Genomic DNA, 13,288 nt, shown 5'->3' with positions numbered 1-13,288 from the left:
TCTGCTGCCTCCCACCCCACCCCCGGCTTGTGCTCTCTCTCACTATCTCTGTCACTCTCTCTGTCTCTCCCTCTCAAATAAATAAAATCTTTAAAAAATATATTTTATATATACCTTTTTAAATAAAGGGAGCCAGGACACCTGAGTGGCTGAGATGGTTAAGAGTCTGCTTTCAAATAAGGTCATGATCCCAGAGTCCTGGGATCGAGCCCACATCAGACTGTCTGCTTAGCGGGCAACCTGCTTCTCCCTCTGCCTCTCCCCACTGCTTGTGCTCATTCTCTCTCTCAAGTGAATAAATAAAATCTTAAAAAAAATAAATAAGCCATTATTTTACTAAGAATCACAGTGTCTAGTTTGAGCAAAATGGAACATAATATACATTTGTTACTGTATTTTTGAAAGCTGTAGAATATTCACAAAACCATTTTTATTGGAGATGATATATTGTGTGGTTAAAATGATTTATTTGTGTGGGTAGGGGACGTGTGTGTATGTATATGTGTATATATACACACACACACACACACACACATATGTGGTATACTTAGAACTTACAAAGTATAAAGTGTGTTTTTATTTTATATCTGTCTGCATGCTCAGGGAAAGAAAGAAAACTAATTGCCATAAGATGAAAATTAGTTGTAAGATCTTTATTTCTACAGATGTACCAAAAAGTGAAGAATGACAAAATACTCACTGTGGACAATGTGAAGAGTGTTCTCCTAAATCTATTTCCAGATGCTAATATTTGGGATATTTTGGGAATTCATTCTAAATATGATAATGACAGAAAGGTAAGTTGAAATGGAAATTTTCAAAAATATGATCCAAGACACGTTTACTATAATCTCATGAATAGATGATCTCAATATAGTTAACTTATGATTCGGATTTTAGACTCTCAGAAAGAAGGGTATTTTAACGCCTCTGAATGATGCAAGTTGTATACGAGTACTCAAATTGCCATTATTGACCTTTTGAAAAGTACAAGAAAAGAGAATTGTCAGGATTTACAGGGTAGGAAACATGAATGTAGATTTTTTTTTTTTTTTTTTTTTTGAGACAGCACAAGTGGGAAGGAGGGTCAGAGGGAGAGGGAGAAGCAGATTCCCCGCTGAGCGGGGAGCCCCATGCAGGGCTCGATCTCAGGACCCTGGGATCATGACCTGAGCCGAAGGCAGATTCTTAACCGATTGAGCCACTCAGGTGCCCTGAATGTAGAATTTTAAAGAATGTAATGTATACTTTCTTAGGAAGAAATGGAAAGCTGGCTTTTTAGGTAAATGCTAGGACAAGAACCAAACTTGGGAAGATGGAGCATCACTGGGGCTGAATTTCTCATGCCCATACAGATCTCAGGTTTTTTAGATGGGTTCTTGCATTTTATAAGAGTTTTTAGACCGCAGATCTGGTCCTGTCTGCATGCTAACAGTTGACGGTCGGGATCGTTGGTGTTGTAATATCCCACCTGAATGGGCCCCTGTTTAACTCCTTAGTCTCACCTCTCACCACTCTTTCCTTGCTCTTCTGTTCTTGCCACTGGGGCAGACTTGTTCAGGTTCCTGAATGGGCTCCTCCTCACCAGAGGGCCTTCACACACTTGTTCCCACCATTGGTTCATGCACCCTGCCTCCCTTCTCTACTAGCCTGTGTGTGCTTCTCTGTAGCTCTCAGCTTCAGTGTTACTTTGAGGGGAAATAACACTTTGGGAAGAACTTCTGGGAAGCCTTTTCTGACCCTCCACCTGAGATTAAGTTGCTCATGCTAACGTCACATGTGAAACCACACTGCATCCTGCATAATGCTGCTTACAGGGGCTGTTCATTACCTGCCTTCTCCCTGGACTGCATCCTCCCTAGGAGCAGGGAACATGTCTCCTGTTGGGTCTTGCAGGCCCAGTGCCCAGCGACTGGAACAGAGTGTGTCGTCAGTAAACATCTACTGAATGAAATGACCGAGGAGGCCAGGCCATCTGAGAGCGAGGGTTGTGTGGTAGGACGGAACTCCACGAGAGCGGTGAGGTTTTAGAAGCTGCTGCTCTGGGGGCTAGGAACGGCATACAGTGAAGCCATATCTAAAAATAGCTATGATGCCCAATTCCTGCTGGAGTTGCCTACCATAAATTTACAGGAGCATCAGTCTTTTTTTTTTTTTTTAAGTTTTTATTCACTTATTTGAGATAGAGCGAGAGAGAGAGAGAGAGTGCACGAGTTGGGGGGAGGGGCAGAGGGAGAGGGAGAAGCAGCCTCCCGCTGAGCAGGGAGCCTGATCTAGGACTGGTTCTTAGGACCCTGGGATCATGACCCAAGCTGAAGCAGACGCTTAACCAACTGAGCCACCCAGGTGCCCCCCAATCTCTTTCTTTTTAAAGAAAGTCCAAAATACCAGGCATATGAATGAAGGAAGGTAGCTGGATAAAGTGCTGTGAGGTTGAGATGTTAGAAGCTGGATGTGGCATTGGCATAAGAGGCCCAAAGAGTGGCCCGTGAGAAGACCACTGGGGCGCGAGCAGGCTGCTTAGAAACGGAAGCGAGGCCAGGAAGCCAGTGTGGTAGGAATTAGGGGTTGTTTTCAGTCATGTAAGAATGGTTTTCCAAATGATAATTTCTAAACTGAGAACGAGTTTCATTGATACTTTTCATTACTATATTTTCATATAACTAAAACTAAAACACCACCAAGAAGAACTTTCTTTTAGGGCAAAGTTGCACGGAGGCATCTCTTTTAATAAAATTATCATGGACTAAGGAAATGTAGAAAGAAAATTATTTTTTTATAAGTACTCTTTAGGTACTCTTATGGGGAGAAGGAACACAAATTTCCTGTAGTGATTATGTAAACTCATGCAATAGAATAGCAGTGAGTTTTTATATGTTAAGGATCCTGTTTGCACAGGTTGAAAGCAAAAGGTTGCACTGTTTGGGTTTTAATATCAGCTGATGTTAAGTGGTAATGATAGGAGTCCTGGAAGTAATTCCGTACTTAGACCTTACGTGCTGTGCTTTTCTTTTTCTTTCTTCTTTTTTTAATAGAAGTGGGCTCTTCTGTTTGCTACTCACTGATAGAGCACAATTTCTATTCAGACCTTACCTTCCTTAGGGACTGACTTGTGCAAGAATGTATTAAGCATGGCTGATAGATGCATAATGGTGATACTAAGAATCACTTCTTATGCAAGAGTAAACATTTTTTTCTGATTGATTTGCCCTTTTTTAAAATGAGTCTGAAACTACTTACTGATTTTTTTTTTTTACTAAGTGTGTATGCTTTGTTTCTTAAGAACCCTTTTCTGGTTCAAGTCAATTATAGTATTTAAAGCTTTTTATAACACCTTTGTACCTGAGGCTGTTAAGTGCATTAAAATAAAATATGTTCCTAAGAGCACCTGGTAAGAAATATTCAAGCTGTTTATTTCATTGCAATATATTGATTAAAAAGTTTAAAATATTATCCGAAATCTATTCAAAATCTAACTTGTATGTGAAAAGAAATGGATTCATTTATTCATGTCTATTGTAGGTAAACATAACAGCAATATCTGCTGCGATACGAATGAATTTGAGATATTATACAGCCAAAACGTACTACGTATTATCAGATGCCATAAAAATGTCATCCGAATAACACCATGTTATCCTTAAATATTGGTATTCACAACCCAATATTATTGATTCTCATTAATTGGCTTTTTTATGCATACCACATGTGGATATAAATGTCATTTCCAACTGGACTATAACTACTTCAAGAAAGGGAATCTTCTTCTTTTGTATCCCTCCAGTTTTGTGTTTGCACGTCTTAAGTTTTAGGTATATTTGCTGAGTTCCTGTTACAGTAACTGGGGCTTGAGCTCTCTTCTGCCTCCCTACCCTCACTTGGTGTCTCCGTGTCCAGGGGCGTTACTTAAAATATTTAAAAACTGTTGTGGCTTCGAAAGCAGCCAGTCAGAGTCAACCAGAAGCAGATCCCAGAGCTGGAGTGGAGTCTTTATGCCCTCGTGCTGACCGTCACCCTATAGTGGCGGAATCGTGTTGACATGGAGGGTCTGGGAAAGAGGTCAGGGTGCTTCTCAGGGGCGATCACCATCCCAGGACAGCAGCTGTTTACCAACTGGTACAGATATATTTCAATACGTTAAGTGGTAAAGCCTGTCCAGTACAAACCAGCTGATTATCAGGTCTATTTTTAACACATTTTGGTTAAGTGAATATTTAGTGTGTGTGACTTTTTAAGTATTCCTTACTTAGTAAATCAAATACTATGTGATTATCTTTCCATTTTTTAGCAACTTTTTTTTAACTTTAAGAATTACTCCTTTTTTTTTTTTTTACCCACTTTCCATCGTACTCTTCTTATTGCAAATGTATCCAGATAGTCAATAGATAGGTCAGATAACCTGTCCAGAAATTTTCTTACAGATCAACACAGCAGTTAACGAACCATCACCTTCCTCGTGCACAGCAGGCCCTAGAATGCCCACCCTTTCTCTAAAGTGAACTTGTCATGCTCTGGACCTGAATACAGCTTCCTTTCGGGTCTGCCTTTGCCACTTCATTTTACAAGTCTCTGCTTGATCTTGGGTTTTGTGAGCACTGTGCCTTTCCTATTCCTGATTTATTTCTGATTTTGCTTCTCTCCCAAGTAAACATGATAGAAAAATTATTTTAACTCTTTTATGGTTAAAAATTTAAAAATCTACATTGCCATCTTATAGGTAGTTGGACTGGATGATCCTTTTTCTTCCAGGTTTTGGAGGCTGTCTTTACTGTCTAGCTCCTAATAGGCTACGAAGACCAGTGATATCATTCTAATTTTAATTCCTCTGTCTTTCTGCTGTATTTAATTGTGTATTTATGCAGATTGAAAGCTTTTAGAATCTTTTTCTCCCTGGTGTTTGGAAATTTCCTGACAGTGTGTCTGTATTGATCCTCCTTCATTCAGTGTATTGGGTATTTGGTGAGCTCCTTCTACTGGAGATTTGTGTCCATCAATTCTGGGAATTTCTGTATTTCTCTAATACTTTCGTTCATTTTCTCTGTCCTTTCTGAATCTTCTCAGTTGAGTCTCTATTTGCTTTCTCTCCTTTTTACATTCCTTTGTCCTTTTCGTTCAATTTTTAAAAACTTTCTGGAGATCTTTCTTATATCCTATACCTGTTTTATAGCATTCAGTTTTTCTTTCACGGACACGATATATATTTTTTAATCTAAGAGTGTTAATTTTGTGATGTGTTGTTCTGCTCTCTGCGTTACCTCTGACGTCTACAGCTTCCCTTTTCTCATTCATTTTGATTTTTTTCTTTTGTGTTTGAAGCATCTGTCAAATGTCTTATGATATCTGGTTACTTTTCACACATAAGTATGAAACCCTAAAAAGCTGATGACAAATACATGGTTCTCCTGAGTTGGTGAGCCTTACTCAGGGAGCAGAGCTGACTTTCCCAATTAAAGCAGATTCTTCAACTAAGAATTCTTTATTTTGCTCTTAGAAGGAGTACATGTGGCAGACAAGGGGGTGCATGAGTCAGAGGTGAGAGCGCAGGATATGTGCAGGAACAGGATGTGGTCGTGGCCTGGGAGTGAAGGATGGGCACTCTCCTTTAATCTCCACCTGGTCTCCATCCCCTTTCTCTGCCTGCCCTCACCCAGGCTAGCCTTTGTGATTCAATTTCACCAGAGATTAAGAAAAGCAGCACAGTGTGGCTTTGCAGGTTGAGAGGGGGGCCTTGAGAGGCAGCTGCCCTGTGCACAGACTCTCAGCCATGTCCACACCCTGCTCTCATCCTCCAGTCCCGGGCACCGAGTGTCTCCAAGGATGCTGAAAAATGTTCACGTTCTCTTCTCTCTGCACAGATGTGACTTCCCTTTTTACTTTGCTTACCTGCTTTTTATCTTTTCTCCTGTTTTTCTTCATCCTTGTGGGCTCACATTTTCTATTATTATATTCTCACTTTAAGAAAATGTGTGAGGAGAGAAGAGATGAGCTTGTGTGGATAAATCTACCACATTTAATCAGAAACCCACTTTTACTGTTAAAAAGTTCAGTAGTGAAATGAATATTTTTCTGGTGTTATTATTTTAAGGTATCCACAATCATTGTCTCCTAAAGTTACAAATGTTAAGAATTTTTGTCAAGATTAAGGACACCGAACACTCCTCAGAAATATTGTTCCTTTTTTTTTTTTTTTTTTTTTAGTGTGAGTACAGGCTTCTCTTACTGCTCTCAATTCACCGCTCTCCTTCCCTGTGGCTGTCCTGTAACGATGGACTGCAGCTTCAGTCTCCTGTTGGCCCATTTTTCCCAAATCTGTCCCACCTCTGATTTAGGCCAGACTCTGTGTTAGATTCTGTGTTAGACTCTGATTTAGGCCAGACTCTGATTTAGGCCAGACTCATGCTTGGTCTCCCCCTCCCCGATCCCTGCCCCTCCCAAGCATTATTCTAGACATTCATCAGTCCCTTAAGCCCCTTTTCCACCTTGTTCTTCACTCCTAGAAAATCATTCTGACACCTCCATCACAAAGAAAATAAACGAGTATAGGCCCTCATTCTCTAAACTCATGTTCCTGTAATTTTCTCTCTCCATCTAAACATCTGTCCTTTCAAGAGATATTTATTTATTGAGTACTTGTAATGTTCTAAGTACAGTAGGTAAAAGAATAGAGCACAAGGAAGATCTCTTGAAGAATTTTAGTAAAAAAAAATGTAATAGAACAGAGAGACAAATTCAAAGAAATGAAAATTAGAATAAATGGTAAATAAGTAGAGGCTCACTTCTGAAGACTCAGAAATAACAGAGAAAACAAAGGGAAGGAAAGCATCAGAGAAATAACATAATGAAATCCCTGAGATAGACGGACACGAGTGTTGGCTGGAGAGAAGGGGCCCACCAGCCACACAGCACATAGAAGGAGGGAGGAATGCTCTGGGGATGGACATGAGAATTCGTCTCTGAATTGGGGATGGTAAGCTGAGTCCTGGAGTAGGAGGAAGAGCTGGATGCAAGAAAACAAGAAAGTGACAGGAGATTAACCTCCCAGAGAAAACTGTCAGGAGGTCCTGGGCTGTGAGGAGGTGTGAGAAGCTGGCGTCGCCGCTGTATGGATATAGCAGTCAGCTGTTGTGTTTGTGTCGTGGAGGGAAGGTCACAGGGTGAGCTGGAGAAGTAGGGGACCAGCTTGCACAGTGAACAGTATTAAATTGAACTCGGAACAGTGAAAGACCTTGGCAGCAGTAAAAAGTCTGAAGATATTAAGCAGTGAAGAGACCACGACCTGCTTTATTTTGAAAGGGCATTGTCCGTTATTTTGAAGCGAGTGTTGGAGGGTAAAAGTGTATGGGGTTATCTGTAGCTCAGAAGAGAGAACCGACAGAAACTGCCCTGCAGCTCTTAGAAATGGCAAGAAAGAGCGTGAAATCAAAGAGTTTGCAGGCATCATATCTGTGTTTCCTGTGTCCCCAAATGCTGCCGCAAGTTCACTTTGGATCCTGTCGCTGCCACCAAATCTATTCAATAACAAAAATTCAACCGAGTAAGTTTTAAAGATCCAACTGACGTTTTAAAATGATTCATGACTAGGACGGCATCCCGTCTAGCAAATAGAGGGATGCCCTGAGGAGCTAAGCCAAGTGGAAGGTTTTACAGAAGGAGGGTGGGGCAGGAATGTTATTAGCAAAGGAAAGGGATTGTTTCAGTAAGGTGGCTTTCCCTTAGGGGAAAAGCAAGGGTCTTACCAAGCAGACTACCTCATCTTTGAGGGATGGAGAGGGCCCATGTGGCAGACTCATTGGTACTAATCTGATGGAAAATTTTCTGACTAATGGGTTAAGACTACATTTCTGAGGGAGAGTGAAGCTGCAGTTAGATTAGGTATTAAGCCCCTGTTTAGGAACTCAGTCTAACAGGCTAAAATTATAGAATTCAGTGTCATTGGTTTATTTGTGGTAATTAAAGCTTTTGGAATGGACAGGTTGCCTAATTAGAAATCACAGAGTAAATCAGAAGAGGGCCTGTATTTCTAGCAGAGACCTCTTTCTTGGGTCCATACCCATGTGTGCAGCTATCTGGGGCTTGCCCAATCTTAAAAGAATCCAAAACCAAGCCCATCATCTTCCTTCGGACCCCAAATGTTATTTTCTTCTTTATGTCCTACGCTGGAGGGTAGCATCGTCATTTACCCTGGCCACCGATGCTGGAAGCGTAATGGTCATCCTAACCTACTGCTTCTCTCATACCATCCCAAACAGTACGTTGTTATGTTCTGTCCGTCCTGCCAGCTGAATGTTTCAGATCTCCCCTTGCGCATTACCATGAATTTCTGTTTGGCTCTTGCTGTTTCTTTCCCACGCTAGTGCAGGAGTCCTTGACCAACATTCCCAGGGAACGCTCTCCCATGCCCTTCCTTCTCACTGTTGCCACTGTGGTCTTTTTTTAAAGAGGCAAATCTGATCATATTACTTAACATTATTTACCCTCTTCCTAGATGGAACTGACCATGCGGTCCTTGGTAGCCCTGGATGCCATGTTCACACTTGTTTTTAATGTAGCCGTCTCTGGTCCACTGTAAGTTCCCTTAGGATAGAATTTGCATTTTATTTATATGCATTCATAAGCCTAATATACTGTAAGTGTCCAATAAATGCAGAGATAATATAGTCCAACAAATGCAGAAATAATATAGTCCAGTGAATGCAGAGAAAATATAGTGATTAAGAGTTCAGACTCTTGGTCAGAGAGCTCTAAGTACAAATCTTGTTTCTTTTTTTTTTTTTTTAAAGATTTTATTTATTTATTCGACAGAGATAGAGACAGCCAGCGAGAGAGGGAACACAAGCAGGGGGAGTGGGAGAGGAAGAAGCAGGCTCATAGCGGAGGAGCCTGATGTGGGACTCGATCCCATAACGCCAGGACCACGCCCTGAGCCGAAGGCAGACGCTTAACCGCTGTGCCACCCAGGCGCCCCCAAATCTTGTTTCTAAAATGCAGTAGCAACACAAGGAGAAAAGACAGGTGTTGGCGAGGGTGCGGAGAAAGGGGAACCCTCTTATGCTGTCAGTGGGAGTGTAAACTAGTGCAGCCACTCTGGAAACCAGTATGGAGATTCCTCAAGAAGTTAAAAATAGAACTACCGTACGCCCAGCAATTACGCTATTTACCCAAAGGATACAAAAATACTGATTAGAAGGGATACATGCACCCCGATGTTTATAGCAGCCTTATCCACAATGGAAAGAGCCCCAATGTTCATTGACTGAAGATGTGGTATATATAAGTGCAATGGAATATTACTCAGCTATAATAAAAGAATGAAATGTTGCATTTGCAACGACGTGGATGAAGCTAGAGTGTATCATGCTAAGTGAAATAAGTCAGAGAAAAACAAATACCCTATGATTTCACTCATGTGGAATTTAAGAAACAGAACAGATGAACATGGGGAGGGGAGTAGAAAAGAGAGGCAAACCAGGAAACAGATTCTCAACAGAACAAACTGAGGGCTGCTGGAGGGAAGGTGGACCGGGGGTGGGGGGGTGGGGGGGGGTGGGTTCAGTGGGGGATGGATATTAAAGAGGGCACTTGTAATGAGCACTGGGTGTTGTGTATAAGTGATGAATCACTAAATTCTACACCAGAAACTAATATTACAGCTGTTAATTTAAATAAAAACATGAAAAATTAAAATTAAATGCAGTAGCTGGGTGGCACTGGAGGTCATATGTCATCTGTGAAATGTAGGTAATGGTAGTACTTCACAGAGTAATTGTGGGAGTGTTGGCAGTAATAATTACAATAATGCATGGTGTTGAATAGCAAATGACTTGTTTAGTCACACACTCTCACAAGATAAAATCCAGATGTTGAGCGCCTCCAGGATCTGGCCTCTGCCCCTGTACTGACCACACCCGTACGTGTAACTCTGCCCACTGTAGACACAGAAAAGTACTGGCCATTACCTAAACACGCTGAATTCTCTCTTCCCCTCCGTTCCTTGCTATGCTGTCTTGCTTCACACGGAATGTCTTTTTCTACTTTATCTTCATGGCAAATGTTTACTCATTCTTTAAGACTTTCCGTGCCACTCCCTCCAAGGGCTTCTCTGACCCCTTCCTCTCCTTACTCAAGCTTGGCTAGACTCTTCTTCCTGGCTCCCAGAGAACCTGTTTTGTGTCTGTGTGAACCGCTTGAGGGAGGACTTTCAGCTCTAGTCACAGCATCTAGCCTAATGCTGATGGCATGACTTCAGTAGATGCTTATTAAACAAATGAATGCAGGGGTCAATGACTCTCTGATACGGGTAAATGATATTTTTTAAAAAATGTTATGCTCTGTACAAGGGTCAGCAGATCCTGCCCACCCGCTGCCTGCCTTTACACACACAGTTTTCTCAGGACCTAGCCACGGGCACGCATCCGGGTGTTGGGTGTCACGGCTGGACGACGGCATCAGAGGTGTAGTTGAGACAGAGCCCGGAGGGCCCACAGAGCCCGAGATGGGTACTAGCTGGCCCTTCACAGAAAAAGCTTCCTGATTCTTGCTCTATGTGGGTAAATTATTTTCCTTTAAAAAATGTTCGGAAAGGACATGTGGAATTAGCAAAGTTCACATTTTTTCCTATGGCATGTAAAAATGTGGCAGTGTCCGTCCCTTGTCTTTCACATGCATTTCTTTTCCAGACAGCCATATTCTGTTTAACTCTGGCATTTCTGAACTACACAGGAAGGAGCAAGCTTTTATGAGATGACTGGCCTGGGTCCTTTGCCTCAAGCCCTTTATAATGGAGAACTCTTTAAGCTTGAACAGCTGAATTCTGAAGAGCTGGAAACAAATGTTCTTCACAGAATGATGGATGCCACCATAAATTTACAGAGGGAAGTTTTCATGGTAGGTAAGCATTTATGGGAAAATACGTGATAAATGATGTTTTGAAAATGATGTTTTGTATTAAAACATCTTTTCATGGCGAGAATTTCCATCCTGATCACTTAGTAGTGAATTTAAAAGTAGTAATTAGTTAATTAAGTTTACTTGTGCATAGTTATATCAAAAAATTGCTTACCTGGTAAGAAAATTCAAATTTTTACAGGCAAATTTGTTGTAAAATTTATTGTATGAATCCTAATTGCCTACATTTATTTATTGTAGATGAAGTAGTTAAGTGTATTCTGTGAGAAACTTTAAAACATGTATATAAATTGCCTATATTTCCCAAGTAATATTTTTGTTCTCATAGGGCACATTAAATGATCGAACAAATGTAATTGATTTCCTTATGGAAAAGAATAATGTTGTACCCCGTGTAAATCCTTTGGTTTTGCACACAAAATGGCAGTACCTTAATTTAATATCCACATCAGGTAAAATAATCCTTCCATATACTTTCTACAAATGCTTATTGAGTTGTGAATGTTTTAGTAATTGGTCATTTAACATTTAATATGAAAATTTTCAGTAACTGCTGATGTTGAAGATTTCTCTACGTTCTTTTTCTTGGATTCACAAGATAAGAGTGCCGTAATAGCAAAGAATATGTATTATTTAACCCAAGAAGGTAATAAGCATACTTTATTTTCCTGACTTTATTCTTAAAGTAGCAAACTTTGTAATTTTAGTAAGGTGGTTGAATAATGAATATGTATGTTGCTATTTGACTAGGGGTCTGGTTTTCAAGAGAGTCTGTAGTTTGTTAGGATATAAGCATTGAGCTGAGACACTGCCTTCGACCCTACTGAATCCTATATGCACAGGGGTTCATCATGGTTTTTTGCCTTTTCTCAAAGCAAGCTATTCCATTTTTCACCTTTTCAAGAAAGTGGTAAAACCTTTTTCGGACTGTGTAAACTGATACTTTATACTGCATGAAGAAGAGTATAATTCCCAGATCACAGGAGAGTAGTTCCCTACTGTGATTAAACAACATCTGGAGTTTTGCTTGCGTTGAGGATTATAATAAAGGAGAGGAGACTGATAAAGGAAGGTACTTGGAAATACAGATTTAGCCTGGACAGGGGAGTCTGCAGTGGGGCCACACGTTTGTTATAGACTACAGTGACCTATTCACATAGAGGTAGAATTTGGTTGGTTTTGTTTCATTTTGTTTTGTTTGACCATCTTTGCTCTAGAGAGAAAAATGAGAGCCAATACAAGTAAGATAAGAGAAGGCTGCTTTTTACCTTGGTGTATAAAGCAGTTATCTAACAATGAGAGTGATCTCAAGACAGGATGAACTCTGTAGTAAGGGATATATTTTTGTATGTGAGTTTTAAGCAGAGGCCACCCACCAGTTTTTTAGAGTGCTTTGGAGTCAAGTTTGGACCCGATGGCCGCAGAATTATTTTCTAACAGATCCTTGATTTGATGTTCGTGAAGTGGTCTGTCTCCAAGAAGTCCAACAAATGAAAAAATATAATGCAGTTCTGTGTTACGGCAGAGTAAGGTCCTGACTATGTTTAATGAAGAGAAAAGGAAACAGAAACAGGGAATAAAAAAATAGGAGAAATCTATCAGGTTCTGTGGTGTATTTTGAAAATTGTCTCTGGACATCAGGGTAAGGTAGCCTATAATTAATGCCCTTTGGTTAAATCTCTAACAATTCAAAAGAAAATTAACTGAGAAACACCTACTTTCCTCTTTCTTACAGTTACATAAATGTGTAAAGAAATAATGGAGTTGTGAGAAATTTTCTTAGCACTTCTGAGATATTTCTCAGTTTACTATGATGGTAAAATAATGCATGGTTTTGAATAGCAGATGACTTGTTTAGTCACACTCTATCACTCACAAGATAAAATCCAGATGTTGAGCGCCTCCAGGATCTGGCCTCTGCCCCTGTACTGACCACACCCATACGTGTAACTCTGCGCACTGTAGACACAGAAAAGTACTGGGGCATTAGAAGGCATTAGAATTCTTTACCTTTCTTCTTTGAAAAGAATGTACCACTCTGCCTTACCCTTAAGTTGCTTCAATTTGGACTCAATGTTAGCCTTCTCTTTGTTACAGTTTTTGTGTAGTTAGATATTACTGAGTCTGGTAGTAACTGTAGCCTCACATCTATTCAGGAATAAGTTTTTGATATAACAGATTTTTTGCACTTGTTTTAAGTAGGTCATGTGATCTGAGGGACTGATTTTTCTATAGTTTTTAATAATGGCTAGACAAGTATTATTTCAGGTGATAGATGCTGAGCCTCGGTGAAATTAAACCCATTTAATTGACTTCAGAATTAAAAATTGTTTCTCTGTGTGGATTTCAAATTTTTCTGAAAAAAAGAATTGTATTGCTGTTG

General features: G+C 40.3%; 1 protein-coding gene across 1 annotated transcript in view; it reads left to right on the top strand.

The window, feature by feature from the left end:
* UGGT2 (UDP-glucose glycoprotein glucosyltransferase 2) overlaps nucleotides 1-13,288 on the top strand; it is a 173,041-nt gene that overhangs the window by 83,833 nt on the left and 75,920 nt on the right. Inside the window, exons 16-19 of the mRNA XM_040623924.1 lie at nucleotides 666-797; nucleotides 10,720-10,884; nucleotides 11,234-11,357; nucleotides 11,453-11,551. Coding sequence (XP_040479858.1) covers nucleotides 666-797; nucleotides 10,720-10,884; nucleotides 11,234-11,357; nucleotides 11,453-11,551 — 520 coding nt within the window. The remainder of the gene's footprint in view (nucleotides 1-665; nucleotides 798-10,719; nucleotides 10,885-11,233; nucleotides 11,358-11,452; nucleotides 11,552-13,288) is intronic.

The sequence above is a fragment of the Ursus maritimus genome, unplaced genomic scaffold (genome assembly GCF_017311325.1).
Source record: "Ursus maritimus isolate PB19 unplaced genomic scaffold, ASM1731132v1 scaffold_10, whole genome shotgun sequence".
NCBI classification, from domain to species: domain Eukaryota; kingdom Metazoa; phylum Chordata; class Mammalia; order Carnivora; family Ursidae; genus Ursus; species Ursus maritimus.
This window is presented reverse-complemented; position numbering and strand designations above follow the sequence as displayed.